We start from the raw sequence: 24,523 nt of genomic DNA on the forward strand, positions 1-24,523 counted from the left end.
TTATCAGGCACCATCACTAATTTTAACTATTTGTATAAGAAGGATCAACTTATTTGCTTGACAAATATTTTATTGAGAAAAAGTCAGTTTTCTTCACTAGTTTTATTTGTTATTCTTTGGGTTTTTGTCAGTATTTGATACTAATTTTTATATTGATGATAATTTTCAAAGGGTCATAAAAGTTAAGCTTAGTTCAAGAAGAATAGTTTAATAGGAGGAATATAGTCTAGAAATGCAAAATGCATACTCCACTGTTATCACTGGGGAGTACAGATTTCCTATCTGTGGATATAAATAGCAATAAACCAGCTGATTTTTATTATTAATTTCTCAACTTGTTAAGAAAACATATTTTTAAGTATCAAGACTAGTACAGAAAAATCCTACATACAGCCTTTACCCAGCTTCACTGTTAGTTAAGAGTTTTTCTATTAACTTTATGATTCTTTTTATAAATATGTATATAAATTTTTGTTAGTAATTTGAGAGTAGCTTGAAGATACAGTACTCCTTTACATAAGATACTTCAGTGAACATTTCCTGTATATCCACAGTATAGTTATTAAAATGTGGAAATTTTACCTTTACAATATACTATTTCATCGATAGCCCATTATTCAAATTTGTCAGTTGTCCGATAAGGTAATAGCCTCAGATGTGTCTCCTCCTGATGAAAAAACTTTACATGTGTTGTATCTTTCATGTTACCAACCTAAGGGCTATGACAGATGACTATGTGGAAGAAAGGATGCTCAGGAAGACAGCAATATAAGTACCTCTGTTTTCAAGAAGCCTCATTGACAGTCCAGAGAACACAAAGTAACTGGAAGAGGGTCTTTCTTTTCTTTTCTTTCTTTCTTTCTTTTTTTTTCTTTTTCTTTTTCTTTTTCTTTTTTTTTTTTTAGACAGAGTCTCTCTGTGTCACCAGGCTGGAATGCAGTGATGCCATCTTGGCTCACTGCATTCTCCACCTCCCAGATTCAAGTGATTCTCCTGCCTCAGCCTCCTGAGTAGCTGGGACTATAGGCATGTGCCACCATGCCTGGCTATTTTTTTGTATTTTTAGTAGAGACAGCGTTTCACTGGATTAGTTAGGATGGTCTCGATCTCCTAACCTCGTGATCTTCCTGCCTCAACCTCCTGAATAGCTGGGACTATAGGCACATGCCACCATGCCCAGCCAATTTTTTCTTTTTTTTCTCTTTTAGTAGAGACCGGGTTTCACTATATTAGCCAGGATGGTTTCAGTCTCCTGACTTCGTGATCTGCCTGCCTCAGCCTCCCAGTGTGCTGGGATTACAGGCCTGAGCCACCGCATCCGACCGAAAAGGTTTCCGTATAGACAAAAAATAGTGGCACTTCTTCAGACTCATTATCCAGGTTGGGGAAAACATTATAGAAAAGATGATATTGGATCTGGGCTTTAGTGATGGGATAATGTGGACAGAGAACATCGACAAGATGTCACACAAGGTGAATCTAACACTAACGGCAAATTCTGGGAAACTGAAAACAGTAAAGGAAAAGGTGGGGAAAGGATTGAATATATGGAAAAGGTGTCGGCAAGAAGGAAAAAAAAATCAGGCATCCCTTAAAGTAATGGTACAAGACAATTAATTGAGGAACATTGAGTCTGAAGTGCTGCATCACATAAAAATTGAGCAGGCAATGGGAAATAAGCAACTGTATCTCAGAGAGTTGAGCCCAGAGGGTTTTACTAAAGTGGCCTCTGTGCTGAGATAGAAACTGTGGATGTAAAAGCAAGCTGTAAAGGAGTGATAGTGTAGACAGAGAGAACACAACAGGTGCCGAGATTCAGGACAAAGTGAGAGCTATAAGCAAAAGGTCAGAATAGGTCGTATACAGCAAATGTAGCAGGAGTTTTGGACTGAGCTGCTGCTCCTTGGAACACATTCTCCCTGGCAGTTATTAAAACTCTGTTACGGGGTAGAATAAAAACTGTTGAAGGAGGTTAACAGTGAGTGGTTTATCTATTAACATTTTGACAGTGAGAGGTAAACAGAGTAAATAAGTAGCTTCAGAAGATAAAGACATAGAGGAAAGGCTTTCTGTATTATATAGTTGTTATTGTTTGGTTTTGCTTAATGAGGAGCTTCTGATCATTTCATAAGTACATGGGAAGACCTTACCATGAGGAAAAAGTTTAAGAGAAAATTGATGAGTGAGTGATGTTCAGTGAAAAGCTGGAGCTGAGTCCAGAAGCACAATTTAAGAGGTCAGCTTTAGAAGGAGGATCAACCCTGCATCCTCAGAAACAGGAGGGAAATGGAAGTGAGTGTTTGAAATCATAGAGAAACACATTTTGAAGGAACATGAGAGGATTGTCTAGAGTTATTGAAAGCTGAACTAAAACCAACGGTTGGTATAGTAAAAATGGCTATTCCAATACCCATGAAACATCCACTGTCTGGAATGACCTCTCGGCATCTTTAACTGTCTGTCTTCCTTTTATCCCTGAATTCTCAGGCACCACCAAATACATGAAGTCTTCTCTTACCCTTTCACCGTAATGGGTTGTCTTATAATAAAGTACTCTCAGTCCTTGTCTTTATAAAATTTTTGGTGTCTATGCTTTTCCCCACCACTAGGCTCTTCATCTGTGCCCTCTTGGCAGCAAGAATAGTGATAGACACATTGTGAGTGCTCAAAACATGGAATAAAAGGCAGCTCACATCTAGTATTTGGTTATTCTGCATGGGAATTACCATACTCAGAGCTTCATGGATCAGTTGTATGCTTCTTAATCACTACCATTTTATAAATTTGGGAAATTGAGGTTCTGTAGAGCTAACTGTACAATATTACACTGCCAATAAGTGGTGAAATCATATTAGAACTAGGCAGTTTGACCCCAGAATGCTTGCTCTTCACTGTTTTCTATATTGACTCTCCCAGAAACCATTGTTACTCAGAAAAAAGTTAATAGGTTATGAATCGCTTATTCCTAAATTTTATCAGCTATTAAGATATTCCCTAATGAGAGTTGCTTACATCTTAATACTCAGTGTTAGAAATTTGTAGGTGAAGAAGAGGGACTTTAAGGTGCTTAATATTAAGCACTTAACATTTTTATCATCTTCTGAAGAAATCTGCAAATAGTAAGTGTTTTGTGAAACTTCTCTCAAGCTTTGGCTATGTGGAAAGAAAGTAGTTCCATGTTAATCTATTTGACTCTTGTTATTGATACTTATGAGAGCTGTTTTTAAAAACAATCCAAATGTTATTATTAGGAAGACCTGGCTATTGAGGACCCTGTAAAGTAAAAAAATATCCTATGGCATTTTTTAGTTTGTGCCTTATGATATCTCAGTAATCCTCTAGGTGAGCCGGTGACCTGCCTTCTCTTTTCTGGTCCTGTATTTCTAAAGGACGGAAGCATAAATGTTTTCAAAAACAGAGGTTCTCAAACCTGTCAGTTTATCAGAATCACTCGGAGAGGTTGTTAAAATGCAGATGGCCAGACTCCATACCAAAAACTGAGGATTTGGTCTGGGGTGTCGTCCAAGAACTTGCCTTTCTAACAAATTCTCAGGTGATGCTGTTGCTGTTGGACTAGGGTTCATACTTGCAGAACCAATGCTTTAAACTATCTATATCATAGTTGTAATTACAAAAAGTCGGAATAACGTTAATGGATTACTGGTCTTACCATCAACTCATTTTCTTTAAGAATAAGTTTAGATCAACTCCTCTAACACAATAGTCATTGTTTCTGGTAGATATGTCTTAACATTAGACTGGCTTATGCCCAACAAGTCTCTAAGAAATGCAAACAATTGAATGTAAAATATTTTCTTGAGGTTCTCACAATTTTGCATTTAATAATTGTATTTTCATTATGTATAGGTACAGTATAAGCTTTCTATAATGTCTCTATCCACGTGTTCTTCTGTCTACCTCACTACAGAGTTGGTCCTACGTCATCTTTTCTCCTTTCTAAGAATATGTGACTCACATTTCTTATCAGTTAACTATTAATGAATATATTTTCATGTACCCAAAATATATATCTGCAAACCCCCTTCCCAACAACAACAACCAACAACGTTCCTGGATCATTTTCTTAGAATGTAAACTTGTATTCACTCTTCTTTAATATTTACCAAGACAGTGTCTTTGGATCTTTTCTTAAATTGATCCTAAACAACTCTACAGTGGTACATACGCCTTTGGTTCCTGTATAAAGTTACAGTAGTTAGCTCTCTACCTTGAGGCGTAGATTGCCAAATAGGATTGTGAATTTCATTGTTATGATCACTATAAGGAAGAGGGTAAAAATGCTACTTGTTACAGGTCTCCTTTATGCAGCTACAGGAGATAAATTCCATTCAGATCTCTGACACAGGAATAGTAATTTTTGTTTGTTGTTTATTTGAAAAATTAGAGTATTTTAAAGTCCCGGATACTGTGAATTGGGAAATTAGTATTTCCCTCTTTGCCTTTTTTCCTGTAAAGAGTAAAGCAAGTTTATGGCTCAACTAACAATTGTACAGGATAGAAAAGTAGGTATATACAACCATCATTTTGACCTTACCTTATTTGCTTATTTGATAGAATTTTCTCAGTAAAAAGACACACACACACACATACACACACACTATAGTCTGTATTTTTGAAATTAAACACACATAAGGAAAGGGTAGGGTATACTTTTAAAAAAAGGAAATGTATTCATAATACATATAACACACTATAGCATATTAAATTTATTTAGTTTTGAGTCTCTTCACACCTCAGCAGCCCTACCATCTTTTAAGTAACCATACAGATCTTTGTTTTGTGGTTTATTATCAGAAACTCTATACTTAACAGGGCATTAAACAAGAAATAGAGCTTGCTACAATGGAGAAGATAGCTTTATAAAGCGATTAAATTAACCTCTTTAACTCTCAAATACTCTTGTACATGTATGACATTCCATCTTTGAGCAATGTATTGGGGTGTGTGTGTGTGTGTGTGTGTGTGTGTGTGTTTTATAACCATAAGTATTTCTTTGACATTTGAAATTTTGTGGCAATGAATTTCCTAGACTAATCCTACTTGCATCTGTTTTAATAATGCACGTGACTAAATGTAATGTTGTTAAAGAAATTGGATGCTTGTTAAAAATGGCAAGGAATATTTAAAACCATTCTAATGGGGGAGAGAGATTTAACTCAGATGAAATAAAAGCAGGAGGACTTTTAAACGCTGGGGTGAAATAATAGAAAGTATTGAAAGAGACTAGGTAGGGTGGTTCATGCCTGTAATCCCAGCACTTTGGGAGGCTGAGGTGGGCAGATCACTTGAGGTCAGGAGTTTGAGACCCGTCTGGCCAACATGGTGAAATGCAGTCTCTACTAAACAAAAATCAGCTGGGCTTGGTAGCACATGCTGGTAGTCTCAGCTACTCAGGAAGCTGAAGCAGGAGTATTGCTTGAAACCGGGAGGTGGAAGTTGCAGTAAACCGAGATGGCACCACGCCGAGATTGCACCACTGCAATCTAGCCTGGGTGACAGAATGAGACTATGTGTGTGTGTGTGTGTCAGGGTGGCGAGGTGGAGAGAAAAAAGGTGAAAAGGCGAGGTGAAAAGAAAAAAGAAAGTACTGGAAGACTTTCTGGGAGAGGTTGGTCAATGTGATTAAAACAGCTGTCTTTGCTCCTTGTCTCTTTTCACATTTCAAAGTTAGGCTCTTACCCTCCACAGAGAATGGGAGATAGGTGCAATGTCTAATGGACTTTGCCCACTTTTGAATGGGTTTGTTTCTTGTAAATCTGTTTTAGTTCTTTGTAGATTTTAATATAAGTCCTTTTTCAGATGGGTAGATTGCAAAAAAAATTGTTCCCATTCTGTTGGTTGCCGGTTCACTAATGATTGTTTCTTTCAGTGTACAGAGGCTCTGGAGTTTAATTAGATTCCATTTGTCTATTTTGGCTTTTGTTGCCAATGCTTTTGGTGTTTTAGTCATGAAGTCCTTGCCTATGCCTATGTCCTGAATGATTTTGCCTAGGATTTTTTCTAAGGTTTTTATGGTGTTCGGTCTTATAGTTGAAGGCTTTAATCCATCTGGAGTTAATTTTAGTGTAGGGTATCAGGAAGGGGTCCAGTTTCTGCCTTCTGCACATGGCTAGCCAGTTCTCCCAACACATTTATTAAACTGGGAATCCTTTCCCCGTTGCTTGTTTTTGTCAGGTTTGTCAAAGATCACTTGGTTGTAGATGCATGGCATTGCCTCCAAGGCCTCTGTTCTGTTTTATTAGTCTGTATCTCTGTTTTGGTACCAGTAGCATGCTGTTTTGATTACTGTAGCCTTGTAGTATAGTTTGCAATCAGGTAGTATGATGCCTCCAGCTTTGTTCTTAGAATCGACGTGGCTATCTGGCTCTCTTTTGGTTCCATATGAAGTTTAAGGTGTTTTTCCCAGTTCTGTGAAGAAGGCCATTGGTAGCTTGATGGGGATAGCATTGAATCTGTAAATTACTTTGGACAGTATGGCCATTTTCACGATATTGATTCTTCCTAACCATGAGCATGGAATATTTCTCCATCTGTTTGTGTCCTCTCTTATTTCATTGAGCAGTGGTTTGTAGTTCTCCTTGAAGAGGTCCTTTACATCCCTTGTTAGTTGTATTCCTAGGTATTTTATTCTCTTTGTAGCAATTGTGAATGGCAGTTCATTCTTGATTTTGCTCTCTTTCAGTCTGTTATTGGTGTATAGGAATGCTTGTGATTTTTGCACATTGATTTTTGTATCCTGAAACTTTGCTGAAGTTGCTTATCAGTTTAAGGAGATTTGGGGCTAAAACCATAGAGTCTTCTAAATATACAATCATGTTGTCTGTAAACAGAAACAGCTGGACTTGCTCCTCTCCTAATTGAATACCCTTTATTTCTATTTCTATCCTAATTGCTCTGGCTAGAACTTCCAATACTGTATTGAATAGGAGTGGTGAGAGAGGGCATCCTTGTCTAGTGCCAGATTTCAAAGGGAATGCTTCCAGTTTTTGCCCATTCAGTATGATATTGACTGTGGGTTTGTCATTAATAGCATTTATTATTTTAAGATACATTCCATCAATACCTACTTTATTCAGAGTTTTTAGCATAAAGGGCTGTTAAATTTTTTTAAAGGCCTTCTCTGCATCAATTGAGATAATCCTATGGTTTTTGTCTTTGGTTCTGTTTATGAGATGAATTACATTTATAGACTTGGTTATATTGAACCAGCCTTGCATCCCAAGGATGAAGCCTTCTTGATTGTGATGGATAAGGTTTTTAATGTGCTGTTGCAATCAGTTTGCCAGTATTTTATTGAAGATTTTTGCATCTTTGTTCATCATGGATATTAGCCTGAAGTTTTCTTTTCTTGTTGAGTCTCTGCCGGGTTTTGATATCAGGATGATGTTGGTCTCATAAAAGGATTTGGGGAGGGTTCCCTCTTTTTGTATTGTTGGGAATAATTTCAGAAGGAGTGGTACCAGCTCTTCTTTATATGTCTGGTAGAATTTGGCTGTGAACCCATCTGGACCTGGGCTTTTTTTGATTGGTAGGCTAGTAATTGCTGCCTCAACTCCAGTCCTTGTTATTGGTCTATTCAGGGTTTTGACTTCTTCCTAGTTTAGGGTTAGGAGGGTGTAAGTGTCCAGGAATTTATCCATTTCTTCCATATTTACTGGTTTTGGTGCATAGAGTTGTTTGTAGTAATCTCTGATGATGGTTTGTATTTCTTTGGAATCTGTAGTGTTATCACCTTTATCATTTTTTATTATATCCATTTGATTTTTCTCTCTTGTCTTTTTTATTAATCTGGCTAGTGGTCTATTTTGTTGATCTTTACAAAAAACCAACTCCCGGATTTATTGATTTTTTTTAAGGATTTTTTGTGTCTCTATCTCCTTCAGTTCTGCTCTTATCTTAGTTATTTCTTGTCTTCTGCTAGGTTTTGGGTTTTTTTGGTCTTGTTCCTCTAGCTCTTTCAATTCTGAGGATAGAGTTTCGATTTTAAATCTTTCCTTGCTTCTCATGTGGGCATTTATTGCTATAAATTTTCCTCTAGTCACTGCTTCAAATGTGTCCCAGAGATTCTGGTACGTTGTGTCTTTTTTCTCATTGGTTTCAAAGAATATCTTTATTTCTGCCTTCATATCATTGTCTATCCAGTCAACATTCAAGAGCCAGTTGTTTAGTTTCCATGAAGTTGTGCAGTTCTGAGTTAGTTTCTGAATTCTGAGTTCTAATTTGATTGCACTGTGGTCTGAGAGACTGTTTGTTATGATTTCCATTCTTTTGCATTTGCTGAGGAGTGAGTTACTTCCAATTATGTGGTCAATTTTAGAGTAGATGTGATGTGGTGCTGAGAAGAATGTATATTCTGTGGATTTGGGGTGGCAAGTTCTGTAAATGTCTATTAGGTTTACTTGTTCCAGGTCTGAGTTCAAGTCCTGGATATCCTTGTTGATTTTCTGTCTCGTTGATCTGTCTAATATTGACAGTGGATTGTTAAAGTCTCCCACTATTATTGTGTGGGAGTCTAAGTGTCTTTGTAGGTTATTAAGAACTTGCTTTATGTATCTGGGTGCTCCTTTATTGGGTGCGTTTATGTTTAGAATAGTTAACTCTTCTTGTTGCATTGATCCTTTTACCATTATGTAATGCCCTTCTTTGTCTGTTTTGATCTTTGTTGGTTTCAAGTCTATTTTATCAGGGACTAGAATTGCAACTCCTGCTTTTTTTGCTCTCTATTTGCCTTGTAGATCTTCCTCTATCCCTTTATTTTGAGCCTATGTGTATCCTTGTATTTGATATGGGTCTCTGGGATACAGCACACTGATGGGTTTTGACTTTTTATCGAATTTTCCAGTCTATGTCTTTTAATTGGGGCTTTTAGCCCATTTACATTTAGGGTTAATATTGTTATGTGCGAATTTGATCCTGCTATTTTGATGCTAGCTTGTTGTTTTGCCCATTAGTCGACACAGTTTCTTCACTGTATTGGTGCTCTTTACCATTTGGTATGTTTTTGGAGTGGCTGGTACTGCTTGTTTCTTTCTATATTTAGTGCCTCTTTCAGGAGCTCTTGTAAAGCAAGCCTGGTGGTGATGAATCTTTCAGCAGTTGCTTATTCATAAAGGATTTTATTTCTCCTTCGCTTATGAAACTTAGTTTGGCTGGATATGAAATTCTAGGTTGAAAGTTCTTTCTGGCTTGTAGGGTTTCTGCAGAGAGATCTGCTGTGAATCTGATGGGCTTCCCTTTTTGGGTAACCTGACCTTTCTCTCTGGCTGCCCTTAGGATTTTTTTCCTTTATTTCAACCCTGGTGAATCTGGATTATGTGCCTTGTGGTCGCTCTTCTTGAGGAGTACCTTTGTGGTGTTCTCTGTATTTCCTGGACTTGAATATTGGCCTACCTTGTTAGTTTGGGGAAGTTCTCCTGGATAATATCCTCAAGAGTGTTTTCCAGCTTTGATTTATTCTCTCCATTACATTTAGATACACCTATCCAACATAGATTAGGTCTTTTCGCATAATCCTATATTTCTTGGAGGCTTTGTTCATTTCTTTTTACTCTTTTTTTCTCTAATCTTGCCTTCTCAATTTATTTCCTTCAGTTGATCTTCAATCTCTGACATCTTTTCTTCTGCTTGGTTGATTCAGCTATTGAAACTGGTGTATGCTTTGTGAAGTTCTTGTGTTGTGTTTTTTACCTCCATCATTTCATTTATATTCCTCTCTAAGCTGTTTATTCTCATTAGCATTTCATCAAACCTTTTTTCAAGGTTCTTAGTTTCTTTGCATTGGATTAGAACGTGATCTTTTAGCTCAGAGAAGTTTGTTATTACCCATCTTCTGAAGCCTGTTTCTGTCAATTCATCAGACTCATTCTCCATCCAGCCTTGTTCCTTTGCTGGTGAGGAGTTGTGATCCCTTGGAGGAGGAGAAATGTTCTGGTTTTGGGTATTTTCATCTTTTTGTGCTGGTTTCTTCCCATCTTTGTGGATTTATCTACCTGTGGTCTTTGTGGTTGGTGACTTTCAGATGGGGTCTCTGAGTGGACATCTTTTTTGTTGCTGATGAAGTTATTTCTTTCTGTTTCTTAGTTTTCCTTTTAACAGTCAGGCCCCTCTGCTGTAGGACTGCTAGAGGTACACTCCAGACCCTGCTTGCCTGGGGATCACCTGCAGCAGCTGTAGAATAGTAGGGGTTGCTGCTGGTTTCTTCTTCTGTTATCTTTGTCCCAGAAAGATACCCACCAGATGTCAGCCTGAGATCTCCTTTATGAGGTATCTCTTTGTTTATATGGGGATCTGGGAGCTGCTTGAGGAGACAGTCTGTCCCTTATAGGAGCTCAGGTCCTGAGATGTAAGCTCTATTTTTCTGTTCAGAGATGCTGGGCAGGTACATTTAAGTCTGCTGCAGCAGAAGTCATAACCGCCTTTTTTTTTTTTTTTTCTTTTACCAAGTGTTCTGTCCTGGGATGGTGGGGCTTTATTTATAAGTTCCTATAATTCTGCTGCCTTTTGTAGAGATGCCCTGCCAAGCAAGGAGGGAGTCTAGTCACAGTCTGCCAGCAGAGGCATTGCTGAGCTGCCATGGGCTCTCCCCAGCTGCTATGTGAACTTCCTTGCAGTTTTGTTTATAGGGGAATAGTTAGAACTGCCTCAGCAATGGCAGACTGCCTTGGTAATGGTGGACTGTCTCAGTAATGGTGGACTGCCTCAGTATTGGTAGACACCCTTCTCCCCACGGAGCTGGATGTCTCTGGTCCGGCTGTGCTTGCTGTGAAACTCAGTCCAGAGAGTTTCAGATTGCTGGTCTTTGTGGGGGTCAGACCAGCCAAGGCAGATCACCTGGCTGCCTGTTTCAGCTCCCTTTTCTTCAGATGAATGGGCAACTCTGTCTCCCAGGTGTTCAGTTGCCAGTTGAAATGGCGCCTGGATTTGTGTGAATTTTTGTGCGGAGACCTGCTGTGCTGGCTGAAACAGCCACGCTGGGGACTCATGACACTTTTCTGTCTGGGAATCTCCTGGTCTGTGGGCGGTAAAAATTCATTTGGAAAGGCAGTGATCACTTATCCTCTGTGTTTTCACTGGAAACTGCAATCCAGAGCTGTTCCTATTCAGCCATCTTGGATCCTTCTCAGACTGTTCATTTTCTTATCAGATAAGGTAATTTACAGAATTTATACAAATTCTTAATAATTAAAGATATTCCTCACGTAGTCATTAAATATATCTATTTTATTTGCCGTGTAATGTTAAAATGAAAACATGTATATACATATTTTTAACACATTTTTCTTTTAAATTGAAATATGAATGGATCTGGTTGCAACATTGTACATCTCAAACAAAACAAACAACTATCTAATGTTTCAACATAGGCAGCAAAAGGAAAGAGAGAACATCAAGGAAAAACTCCATAGTTTCCAGTTGTGGCAAAATAATTTAGAAAAATCCTCCCTTTCTCAACGAGACTAACTTTACAACCACTGTTCCAATGATAGAACTCGGATGAACAAGGGAGAATGTCATGACAATTGTGATGTGAATGAAAACAGTCCATTAATTAATTTTCTTAAATGTTATTTCCTGTCAGTCATAGAGGCCAGTATAAAAGAGAGGTTCAAGAAGGAAGAGCCAATAATGTAAAGTGACCTGAAGTAGAACGTTTAAATAATACAAAAAAAAATGAGAACTAGAAAATATTGCATTAATTGGTTAAGAGATATTTGCTAAGCATTGGGCCTTCACTGCCAGAGTAGTACCAGTGAAAGGCAGCATATAAAGTGTCCTAGTGAGTGAGTGCAACTGGTATTTTGCCATTTTATCAAGAAATATGCCACTAATGGTTTGAGGGATTATTGGGACTAAGAGGAGTGTTATAAGTTTAGATATGACCTAAACAAATTTCCAGTCAGAGGGAATAGAATATGGAAGATGAAATATTGATATTTCCAAAGGGGTGGCTGAGTGAATGCTGGATATCACGGTACCTTGAGTGAGGTTGGCAGAGGGGCAGGATCATTTTGGAAAGTGAAAGGGCACAGCTTATGAGGCAGAAAATAAAAAAGCTCAAGAAAAGTGACAAAAGATTTTAGATTAAGTTAGTCTCATTATCTCATCCAATTTTTACTAGTGCATGATCAATTTCATAAATATTAAGGATGTACTATTTTCAAAAGGATTTCAGATGAATTATATGTAGCACCAATGTTTCTAAGCTGCAGCTCATCTGATAGCTGTTTCTAGTCCTAGGTCTTTAGCAACTAATAAAACATATAATATACCAGAACACATTCTCATTTCTCATAGTGAAAAGTATTATTACATTTGGTGGAAAAGTTGAGCTCAAAATACCCACTAATTTTTAACATTATAAGACCAACAAAGTAATAATCCTCTATTCAAATAACCTATGCTAAGATATCATGCTAAGTAAAATACCATTTACATTGCAGCCACATGTAACTGATTTTATGTATAACACCTGTATAGACATTTTGGTAGTTTATCAGCAATATATATTTATCTCCTTAATTAAAATGAAGCTAAAATAGTAGGAATGGCTAAATAACAATGATAATAACAATATTATTATTTTAGTCCACTTTTTCCCCCTACTTAAAGAAGAATTTCTCCTAAAAAGCATAATTTGTGCCTGCCTAAAGCATGCTTTCCTTCTTTAATTCTTAGTCAAGATACTTACCTGCTGATGTTCTATTGAGAAGGGATATAAAAAGACAATTACAATTCAGCCATACTATGCTTAAACAATTTGAATGATTAACTGCATTAATTAGCTTTGAGTAAATTCACAAAATAAATAGAGCCTTGATAGTTTCTGATTAAATAGAACCACAACTTCATTTCATCGTCTGATTCTGCATTTAGATTATCAGTGGTGATACATTAAACCACTTTCAGGAAAGGGTATATTGTATTCTTGTTCTTGCATTATTAGCGAACTTCTATTCAGACTAGATTGGCAATTGCAGTTGTTAGCTACAGAGAAGTGAGTATAAGAATACTTAATAGTGTATCAGAGAAAGAAAATTTAAAAGACCTCCCTTTTTATATCAACTTTTTAGAAACTTTAATCCTTTTATACTTTTAATAATAACATTGCATATACTTTTTATAATATGTTATAAATAAATTAACTCAAATTATTTCTTCAAGCAAATGAGATTAAGTCTTGTTTGTATCAGTGGCTGGAGTTGTACAAAAGCTGATGCATTTAACTGCTTTTTGATGCTATTTGCATATTGCAAAATGTACATTTCAGAGACAGGAATGAACTGATAAGTTAATTTTGTTTTTTAAATTGTTGGTTGGGAAAGAAAGAGGCATGCTGCGCTAGTATAGGTGAGTTTATTAGATGACTCTGAAATATAATTTTATAACTTCAATGTACCATTACTTATTAATTTAAAAAAATAAGGTCATTCCCAAGCCCTTTGGCTCTTTAAATAATAAATATTATTTTCACTGGAGAGTCACAGCTTTTTGATTATTTTGTGATGCTCATAAGGAGAATGCTTACAGTATTAAGAATGGAACCTAATTTTAGAGTCTTTTCAGTTATTCTCTTCAACTGATGGATTTTCTCAAGTCATCGTTTCCCAAACTTTATTCTCTGGGATGCTAGTCCTCAGACATGTTCCAAAAATACAGGTTTCCTTGGTAGATACAATCAGCCTCTCAAGTAATGTGGCAGTGTACATGCTAGCACCTTTGAAGTTCTTAAAAGTTCTGGAGAAATGCAAAATTTTATTCATATAGTCAATCTTGAAAGTATATTTGTTACACTTTGTTGTAATGTAACCTCTATTCACCTTTTTCTGGAACAGGTTTTGGCAAATCCTATTTCAGACACAGTCAGTGTCCTTAGATGTCGGTTGTTTTCCTTCTTTCATCTTTCCTCAGAAATGATTATCAACTATATCAGTTAAGAAATGATCCATATTTGCTCAGAAATGATTATTATCTGAAGCATATAAACAAGTCGTTTTGGATGAAATCTTCCTTTACAAAGAAAGTCGTTTGATAGCTGATGTTCCATACACATAGCTACTAGTCAGTGGATGTGCTAGAAGGAGGTTTCTTGCTTTCTGTGCAGAATTCTCTTCCTCACATATTCCCATATTGATGCTGTTTGTTCACTAAGTATTATTCTGTTCCCACAACAAAATCTCTGAATCCTAGAGGACATCAAATCTGTCAAATCTGTTCCTTTTCCCATTCTATTTCCCCAGATGCATCTCAGAACACAAGACTGCAAGACAAAATCAAAATTAACAGAAACTTATACTGAATGGAAACAGTTGGCATCTGTAAAGTTAATGCTTCGAAATGTCAATTATAATTAAATTCAGTAAAGAGTATTGAGTACCAACTATAACCATGCACCATGGTCAGGATTTGGAGATAATAAAGAGGATTAAAGTGTGCCCCCTCCAACCGCAGGTGCTCACAGTCCTATTGAGGAGAAAGATAGGTGCCTAATTATAGTAGCACAGAGCATATAGACTGTCATTTACTGTCTTTTAAGTTGCTTTGCTGATGCAACTTATTTCCAACTGCTTATCTAACTGGCTTTTGGTTGGTCAGGAAAAGACTTCATCTTCGACACTGATATTTTAATTTTCTTCACTAAATAATAAGTAAATAGGAAATTGATTTTTATTTATCTGATCACACCATTAATGGTTCCTATATCCAAATCTCAACAAGGTTTTGTCATTTCTTCAGGTTTTCCAGAATCCTACAACCTGATTATAAGACATGATCTATTTAGAGTCTTTTCATTAGTTTATCAACCAGAAATGGTGATCAGTGATCGCTCTGTGTCTTATTCTTCTGAAACAGATGCTTAACAGAAGTTTAAAAGCTGACACCTCATGTTTATTATCTCCAGAGAGATGCTTTTACATTAAAGTTTAAGATTATTGTCTTTTTGTGTTCTGTCAATAAATTTTAGCTTATTATTGAATGACTATGTATTGCATACTTCAAGTCTTCCATTGAACCACTGACAATCACATTCACAGGTATGGACTCATTTCTAGGGAAGGGTCAGCAGCAAACCCTAACGAAATTTTTGCAGTGAGTAGCCTCTGCTTCAATACCTGGATTTCATTCCATTTGCAGAGCACTTCTGTATAGCCTGAAGTAGAGGGACTTCAGTAAGTGCAATTAGAATATCCTTGCACATAAACTGTTAAAAAAATAAACACAGGCCATGCCTGCATTCAATTCACAATATTACAAAAAGGGAGGATATAGTTATGTTGCAGTGTTTCCAAAGAGATTATCCAGAACAGAGGCTCCGCTTGATGCCAATCTTTTACATACACTGCCAAACTAAACAAGTACCCTTTAAGGTTCGTCCATCACAATTTATGACACATTAAGCCAAATCTGTTGTTCTCTCAGGCTGGTGTTAGGGGGTTTTCAATATTCAGACTGAGAAATTGCATTTGGGGAAAGGGATTTCTCCTCTCCTTTTTCCATAGAATTTCTTTAGTTCTATAGAGCCTTGTTAAGTCTGTTGGACCTCTGTTATATACTCCAGTCCTAATCGCTGATTGGTTTTAAAAGTTTGAAATCTTAACTGGTAGCAGGAAATGACTTTAAATTAGCATTAGATGAACTACTATGAATTGTTCACTGAAAGAGAGAGAGTTTAATTATAAATGAAGGGACCTGCTGCCCAGCTGATTAACTGCATTAAACACTGTATATTTTCAAAACTCAGGCACAATTGTTAATAAGCTATTTCTCACAATGTGTCTCTAAGGGAGCCTAAGTCTATCACCTTCTATTTTTATAAATGATGCACTTGACTCATAAAAATTAGTTTGCCCATCTTGGACATGTAGACATGAAAAACTGGAATGAGGCTGCAAGTTCTCAGTGTACCCAGAGCTAGTTTACAGAACTATGCTCTTAGTTTTCTGAACTGAGTAAGAAAACAAAATTCATCTGTCTTGTGTTATTATATATGAGTACACATAGACACCTTTGAACATTTCTTTTTTTGCAAAACCAGTCATGTTATTTTGTTATATGGACAACATAAACAGAGAAATGACTCTCTGTTAAATAATCTGTGTTACTTACTCTGATACTCCTTAATTTGAGCTCGCTCACTTAGCAGACTTACTTGTTTTACCTTTTCCCTTTAGATTCTGTGTCATTTAAAACACTAGTACAATTGACTTCGGACAAATCATAGAATTATATGATACTAAGATTAACCAATGTTTTTTGCTGTCATTTCATTCTTAAAAGCATACTTGATTATATTTCTTTCTAGTAATTTGTATAATAATATATTATATAATTTTATTAATTATGGGCTTATAATCTCAATATTTTTACTTTGGGTTTTAAAGTTGTTTTTTATGAATAGTCTATGACACATAATACACTATTGATTTCATATTTTTATTGGTGTTTTTTGAGTTTAGTATTTTAAATCTAATGAGGCTGGTGAGTTTGCAGTTCTCTCAGTGTCACTTTAATATGTCACTATGCAGAGCACAGAATTAGCAAATAATAGCTGCATGGTAAATAAATGATGACCACTTAAACATCTCAGTTTGTGTATGTGTGTTTATATATAAAACCAACATATATCTTTGTAATGAAAACTATTGTAAAAAGTACCCCATCTGAAATCTGATATTAATCATATAGCTATTAATAAATTAATATATGCAATATTAACATTTTCTAAATTATGACAAAAATTCTGTTATTTCTCTTTAAAAACAGGCTAAAGAAAATTGTTAGCAAGTGAAAGGAAACTCTCATTTAAGTTATAGTGCTAACAAAAGTAAATGCTCTCCACATATTTTTAGATCTATTTTTAAAAGAAAAGAATATTTTATACTCATGTAATTTGCTTTGTACTGTAAAACTTCAATTACATTGGCATTGTGTGAGCACAATTATTATATAACAAATGTGGTAGCCAGATATGGACATTTTCATCACATTTACCTTCCCAAATACAATGTAAAGTCATGCTTCAGTATGACTATATTACACTTCAATTACATTGGCATTGTATGAGCACAATTATCATATAACAAATGTGGCAGCCAGATATGGACATTTTCATCACATTTCCCTTCCCAAATACAATGTAAAGTTATACTTCAGTGCCTGTGTAAATATAAATATATGATTCTAGGTAACAGAATACCAAAATGTATCCCAATTTCACCCTAGAGTAACTTACTGATAAAGATACGGTTAGAGATAAATAAGAGTCATAAGTTACATTTTACTATGGAAAAATGGAACAAATGACAATATAAGAATGTGATTTAAGTATTTGTCTTCTCATGTTTGTATTAAGATTAAAAATTAGTGCATTTTCCAAATAATTTAGGGAGACTCTCCTCTGAGATTGAAACTTCTTCAAGCATATAAAACATTTCATAGCTATAAATGTCTGTGGTTTCTCTAGACATAAGTATCCTAAGTGTTTTGTGCCTAAGTTGGCCTCTAATCTATGAATACGCCAGCCACAGTACGTGAGGACCATGGTTATATCTGTTTGGTTCCTCATGTAATCAGAAAACCTAGCCGCATGGCTAGTTTTGAGGAGGATCCCTACAAATATATCTTAAATGGAAAAGAATGACACAAACATTGTTTTTTAATATTCATTTGTATCTTCTTATTAAGATGCCAACAAGAAAGCAGATGAAAATATTTGAGACTAAAGAGAAAAAACTTAGAAAAATTTTTAAGATTTAAGTCCTATTGAGCTCTAGTTCATTCTGCATGATTCTATAGATTTTCAAGGCTCACTGGTTTTTATTGGACTAACTGATGTAATGATGGTTAAACTAAGGAGAAGTTATCCAGAATGCTGTTACCAGCTTTCTAGTATCTACAGGTCCACTAAATTCATGGCAGTTTTGACAATATTATTACATATTTAGGCTTAATGGTAAAAGTGACTGATGAATATTTTATCCTGATAATTGTGTTTCACTGTGTATGTTTCGTCATGTAGGGATAGTTATATTAAAGAAGAGGGAAATGGGGAAGATGATAAAAAGAAAAATGTGTATATAAGAGAATCACTGTCACAAAAGAGAGCAAATGCTATTCCATAGTGAGCAGCGTGGCATCATTCAGAGTTCAGGCCCTTAGTAGAAGGCCTATAGATGCTCCCTTGGCAGCCTTCTGGTAGTCATTACGAATGACACTCTGTGAAAACAGCACTGCTGTTAGACCTAGAAAACACTGCTGTTAGCGTACAAACCTCACATGTTTTGTAAGCTATCTGTGGAGAGGTTCTTTTGGACATCTGCATTAGAGAGCCAACAAACAGTTTTAACTGGAAACATCTACATATGGTAAAATAGAAAAGTTCACAGTAAATGTTTTGAAAATGCTTTTTGCCCTAGGTTTTCTTTTTCAGTTCAGATTATTTTAGTATATAACAATGTCTCATGAATGTGAATGGACTCAAATATTGCCAGACTAGTGTTGTTCACAATGTAGATAAAACCTTAGAAGAATGTTCATATGCCTTTTGTGCAATATTTGAGTTGTTTGAAAAAGTATACAATAAGTAGTGACATAGGGAAAGAGTTAGACTAAATGAGACCCATAGTCTTACTTTTAATATCCTATGACTACATATAGTCTGTCAGTTGTTCAAAATTCAATGTCAGTGTTTAATTGTACATAGACTTAAGGTATTACTTTTGATATCACTGGAAAATATTACCAAATTTATAAAAATCAGTGTTTAGAGTCTTTACGTGACTTAGATTTTTTTAGATTACTTCTGGATTACCTGAATGTCATTTACTTGTATGCACACTACTTGGATGTAACGAAGAAACATATGTACAACTCATTTGGTTTTACTATATTTCAGCTCAGAGGTGATGATCTAGAATGAATGAATCCCTAAAGTTATAAAAGTAACACTAACTCCTTATGGAATTTTTATGTTGTAGCATTAAAAAAAGGACGATTTTGGATTACACCAGATCCTTATCACAAAGATGATAACATCCAGATTGGCCGTGAGGTGAAAATATCTTGCCAAGTGGAAGCTGTTCCTTCTGAGGAGCTAACATTTAGTTGGTTTAAAAATGGTCGTCCATTAAGAAGTTCTGAGCGGATGGTTATTACACAGACTGACCCTGATGTCTCTCCTGGAACAACAAACTTGGACATCATTGATTTAAAATTCACGGATTTTGGAACGTACACATGTGTAGCATCTCTGAAGGGAGGAGGAATATCTGATATCAGTATTGATGTCAATATATCCAGCAGCACAGGTAAGGGGCATATATTTATGATGTAAAAGATGTGCACATTTAGAATAATTGAAGTTTAGGAGATCTAATAGTTTTTGGTTAAAATTTTTTTTTCCCTTTTAAGTTTCTTAAAAACAAAATTTTAATGTTCTGAATGCTCAATGAATACTAGGTTCTGAAACACTGTTTCATCTATTTTGATTTAGAGTTACATGAGATTTTACAGAAATCATCCAAATAAAATTAATAGCTTTGACTAAGATAGATATAGCCTTCTAGGTTAAATACTACTATTTCATGAAAATACTCTGAAGAGTCTAAAATTATATTAAACAAGTTAAACAAATGTCTAGAGTTAAGACAATTATCAGAAATTTTAAACAAAGCCTAACTATATAGTGCTAAGGAGAAAATGCTGAGAGATAGTTTAGGAGTCTTCAAATACAAAACATATAGGAAATGTACCCTTTACTAACAAAAACTGATATGTGAAAGTTGTAGTCAGATGTGATTTTTTTGCAGAATCATATGGTGAAATCTCTTCATAATGAAAATAGTTAAGTACAAAAATATATTGGAGTGAGATTCTTGTAAAGTTAAAAACGAAAACATGTTATTAGTTTTTTTCTTGATTAAACGTACATCTGTCGACAAGGAAAATTACAGGGATTTGGTAGCAGAGGGTTCATTCAGACGCTTTAAAGCCCTGTGATTCTATGAGGCACAATCAGCACGCATCCAGAGTTCCAGAGTAGCTGTATTTGTTTTGCCAACTTGTTACCAAAATGAATTTAATGGAAGATTCTTACATCATGCGAGATAAATAATATGTGTCGAAAACATAGAGACGAATGTGGTTAGACACATGATCAGGCATCATTTTGTCTCTTGTACATTGAGATATTCACCTATAATTTTGTGCCTTCTCATGGTTCCAAATTGCAGTGCAAACTGGATTGATTTTACTCCTTAAGAATAGAAGTTCATGATTCAGGCTGACAAAAATGTGCTAACTTTGCACAGTTGTACTTTGTTCCTAAAAGATACTCAATTTTTATCATCTACAACGAAAACAAAAGGAAATTAGGGTGAAGAAAAGTACTTGTGTTTAGACATTATTTCTTTTCTAGCTTAAAAACAAGCTAGAAGCAATGAAAATGTGTTTTTAAAATCTAATGTTTAAACATTGGTGCTAGTGTTGAGATGGATTTATTTAGGGTAACTGAGGGCAAGATGTTGATAAACACAGTTATTTATTTAGTCAGTCAACAAATATCCATTGTCTGCCTGCCTCATTGTGTTAGGTGACACTGTACTATATGACACTCCACATATGATATTTCCTGTAATAGAGTAAGAGCAATTTTGCAAGATTCAGGATCATTTGTCCTTATTTTCTGAGGGATGGTTTTCCAGAAATATTCCAGACTTAATCAAAACCATTGCTTTGTTTTATTTGGTTTGTTTTTGGGTTGTTTCCTTTACAGAACCAGTGACACAAAGCCCAGATCCAAAGAATCAATGCTTTTATCTAAAAGAATTCCTTTGATGGGATTACAGTTCATAAACCATTAAACTTAGACAAAAGATAGAGTACAGAATAGGGAGAAGAAATACAAAATGACCCCTAACTTTTTTTTTTTTTTTTTGAGACAGAATCTCGCTCTGTCACCAGGCTGGAGTGCAGTGGCGTGATCTTGGCTCACTGCGACCTCCATCTCCCAGGTTCAGCCACCCAAGTAGTTGGGACTACAGGCGTGCACCACCACACCCAGCTAATTGTATTTTTACTAGAGATGGGGTTTCACCTTGTTGGCCAGGATGGTCTCAATCTCTTGACCTTGTGATCTGCCCACCTGAGCCTCCCAAAGTGCTAGTTATATTGCCTGTTTGAAACTATGTGTTATAAATGACAAAATAGTTAAGATGACTAACAATGATTTATGAAATTTCCAATAATCCTTTAGGGAAAATTCAACATTAGTAATAACAGACTGGTTGTAAACGTTAAATTTTCTTAACTATCAATAATTTGCCTGGCTACCCAAAGTAACAATATTAGGAATAAAATAAATATATGGTCTTCTTGCAAAACACTCCCCCTGGAAAGGCCCTGCTTACTGCAGATAGATGTGGTTTCTCCAGAGTGGAAGCTTCACGAAGCCTGAGACTTTGTCTGCATCACTCATTGCTATCATCTCAGTGGCCAAAACAACACATGGCACATAGAAGGTACTCAACAGATAATTATTAGCTAACAAAATGGCTAATTTATGCATACACCTTTCATTTTAGGTTTTCTTTTTTCCCATGGTCTCTGTAATACAAATGTTTGCTGTGCCTCTTGCTGTCCTTGTTGAAATTCCCTACTGACTTAAAGTTATTTGATGGACAAATTTATAGTGACTTAAAGTTTTATCACTCCCAAAGACAGGAACAGCTCCTCAATATGTGTTGTCCAGTGTCCATAAAAACGCATGCCCCTTGTTCAAAAATTAATAAATTCACTATGGCAACATCAGAGCATCAAAGAAAATTTGGGCCTCTTCTAAGTGTGGCTACACAGATGACAGGCTCTTGAGGCTGGATGGTCCAGGAGAGTCTAGTGATAGAAGGCCTAGAGAAGATGATGCTTAACCTAAAGAATGAGTTACTGAAGAGGATTATGTATTTTGTCTTTATGCTGAAACTGACCTTTGATGTTTCAATTTGCTTACCATAGAGTGGAATACTAGAATGCAATATAAAGTTCTGTAAATCTGAGATTGCATCATTCGACTGACATCATTAAAAATGATTTTTATCCCAACATTATTGAAGAATAAAGTGCTTTAATATGAAAATAGATGTATTCTAGGATATAGTTTGAATGATGAAAATGAATAAGCTATAGCATGAAGGGATATATTGGACTATTTCAATTTTATGAATCCTGGAGGATACTGAGGAAATTCACATAAATTGGGTGAGTCAAAGAAAAGGAAGCAACAACTAAGACATAAATATATATATGCTGATCTGTTAGATTCTTGGTTTTACTAGTTATATTATTTCTATTATAGGAAATTGAGCATTGACCAAATGGTCAGTAGTTTACTTATGTACTCAGCACTTTTTTATGTTAAATGTAATTTCATGTTAAATGTAATTTAACATGAAAAAAATTTAAATTTTAGAGTTCATACAGAAATCTTACACTGAATCTCAATTGTTACTGTGGTGTTAGTTTTTCCTCTCTTTAATTCTTCATCATTCAATTTGAATGTTACTGTGTTTTTAATATAGTGATATTTTTTAAGGCTAAGGTATACCACAAGGCATTTTTACCTAAGACAGCAAATTATTTTTCTTAAATGACAGAGCCACATTTCAACATACATTTTTGGTGATTTATAAAATTGAAATATAAAATATTACAGGGAAGTAAATTTTAGTTTACAGAATTATTCATATATTTTAAAGACAATGATTTGATTTTAGAAGACAGTTTAGGGCCATTAAACCTGTAATCCGAGCACTCTAGGAGGCTGACTCAGGAGGATCATTGAGGCCAGGAGTTTGAGGCTGCAGTAAGCTACCATGGCACCACTACACTCCACCCTGGGAGACAGACCAAGACTCTATCTCAAAAAAGAAAAGGAAGAGACGAGAGGCGAGGAGGACAGAAAGGAGGAAAGGAAAGGAAAATAAAAAGAGACCTCATGTATTTTGGAGTTTGAAGTTGATTGAATGATAAAAACTATGATGTATAATTATAGGTTATCTTACTTTCGTGTTAACTGAATATTAGATACTTTTTTCCTCCTAATTCTTTAAAAATGCAAATTGTTTCATTGGGAGTATTTGTGGTTTTTTTTTTTTAATTTGAAATTATTGTTTCTTTTAGATTTATTTTCTGTGTTATTGCTACATACACACTCTGTGTTATATGGTGATAGTACAAATGGGCCTTTCCCTTAAGGTGCTTACAATCTAAATCGTCAAGACAGATTACATAGAAACTAGGCAGTATATAGTGGACACACACTATGCTTAAAGTCTGATTGTGCTTCTGTAGAACTTGTGAATTTTTTGTTCATGGGGTATAAGAAACTGTGAATTTTTTGTTCATGGGGGTATAAGAAACTTTAACAGAGAAATGACATTTGAGTTAAATGTTGACAAAAGTAGCATTGTGCTAGTGACAGTGGAAGGAGGACGTATTTGGCAGAATATGTAGGATGAAGAAAGCCCCAGGAATATTAAAGTGATAATTCTTACTTTTATTGTAGGATTGATATTTATTGACATGAATATAAGCAAATTGGTTTATTACATTTTACACTTTTTTTTTTTAAATTCCTGAAGCAATATTTTATCTGGCTAAACTGCAGGTGACTTAAAATTGTTTCAATTAAAAAATTAAACATACTGAAACTTTATCTGCTGTAATTCAATTTTATGCAATAAAACTCTTCACATGCATGCTGAAAAATGCATGTGAATTGTAGCCTAAAATTTTGGCAACACTTAAAATCAAATTTTTAATTATTGTCACTTGACTGCCATTCATTTGCAAAAATATAATCATTATACAGCAGTAGCCTTAATGTTCAGTGGCATTTTTGCAAGTTATTTCATTGCTTTTTCCAGTATTATTCCATGGTAGCGTCCTTGGATGCTTATTAACTTGCATTTATTTCTTTGTGTGACTTGACAAACTTGTAGGTTTGTAGTAAACTCAACCTCGAAAATCTAAACAGCTGATCTGTGGAATTCCCATGATGAGACATCTGGTGGGCAGATATAGCCGAAGACTCAATACAGATTTTGATGATTTTTTTTCTACCTTGTTAGAGTACAAGGATATGTTATAGACAGAAACTGGAGCCAAATTTAGAGGTTTAAACAAGATGCTGAAATGTAAGCATAGGTGCACAGTAGTGACCAACTGAGAAAATACGTTCAAAATTTTAGTTTTGGGCCACCCATCTAGTTACTATAATTATTTTAACCTGTGTCTGTACAAGTATTCACATCTGCAAAATCAGAGTTGTTGATAACACAGGACTATAGTACATAAGAAAGAACAGTTAATAAGCAGGAGGCAACATAAAAATATAACTAAGTCCGCTTAACTGGATTTGCTTCCTTGTCCTTTTCCAGTTAAGGAGAAACAGAAACTCAAGAAATTCCGCAGTTTAAAACTGAAGTTCTACAGATGGCTATAGTAAGGAATA

The 24,523-nt window shown here is 35.4% G+C and overlaps 1 protein-coding gene across 6 annotated transcripts in view; it reads left to right on the forward strand.

Moving 5' to 3' along the window:
• Positions 1-24,523, forward strand: part of MDGA2 (MAM domain containing glycosylphosphatidylinositol anchor 2) — an 845,750-nt gene that overhangs the window by 598,164 nt on the left and 223,063 nt on the right. For all 6 annotated transcript variants that reach the window (XR_012516333.1, XR_012516332.1, XM_003930557.4 and 3 more), the window contains one exon: positions 18,996-19,325. Coding sequence is in view for 4 of the 6 variants with exons in the window: in XM_003930557.4 (XP_003930606.2) it covers positions 18,996-19,325 (330 nt within the window). In the remaining 2 variants the exon portion in view is untranslated. The remainder of the gene's footprint in view (positions 1-18,995; positions 19,326-24,523) is intronic.

Source organism: Saimiri boliviensis, chromosome 2, assembly GCF_048565385.1.
Source record: "Saimiri boliviensis isolate mSaiBol1 chromosome 2, mSaiBol1.pri, whole genome shotgun sequence".
NCBI lineage: Eukaryota > Metazoa > Chordata > Mammalia > Primates > Cebidae > Saimiri > Saimiri boliviensis.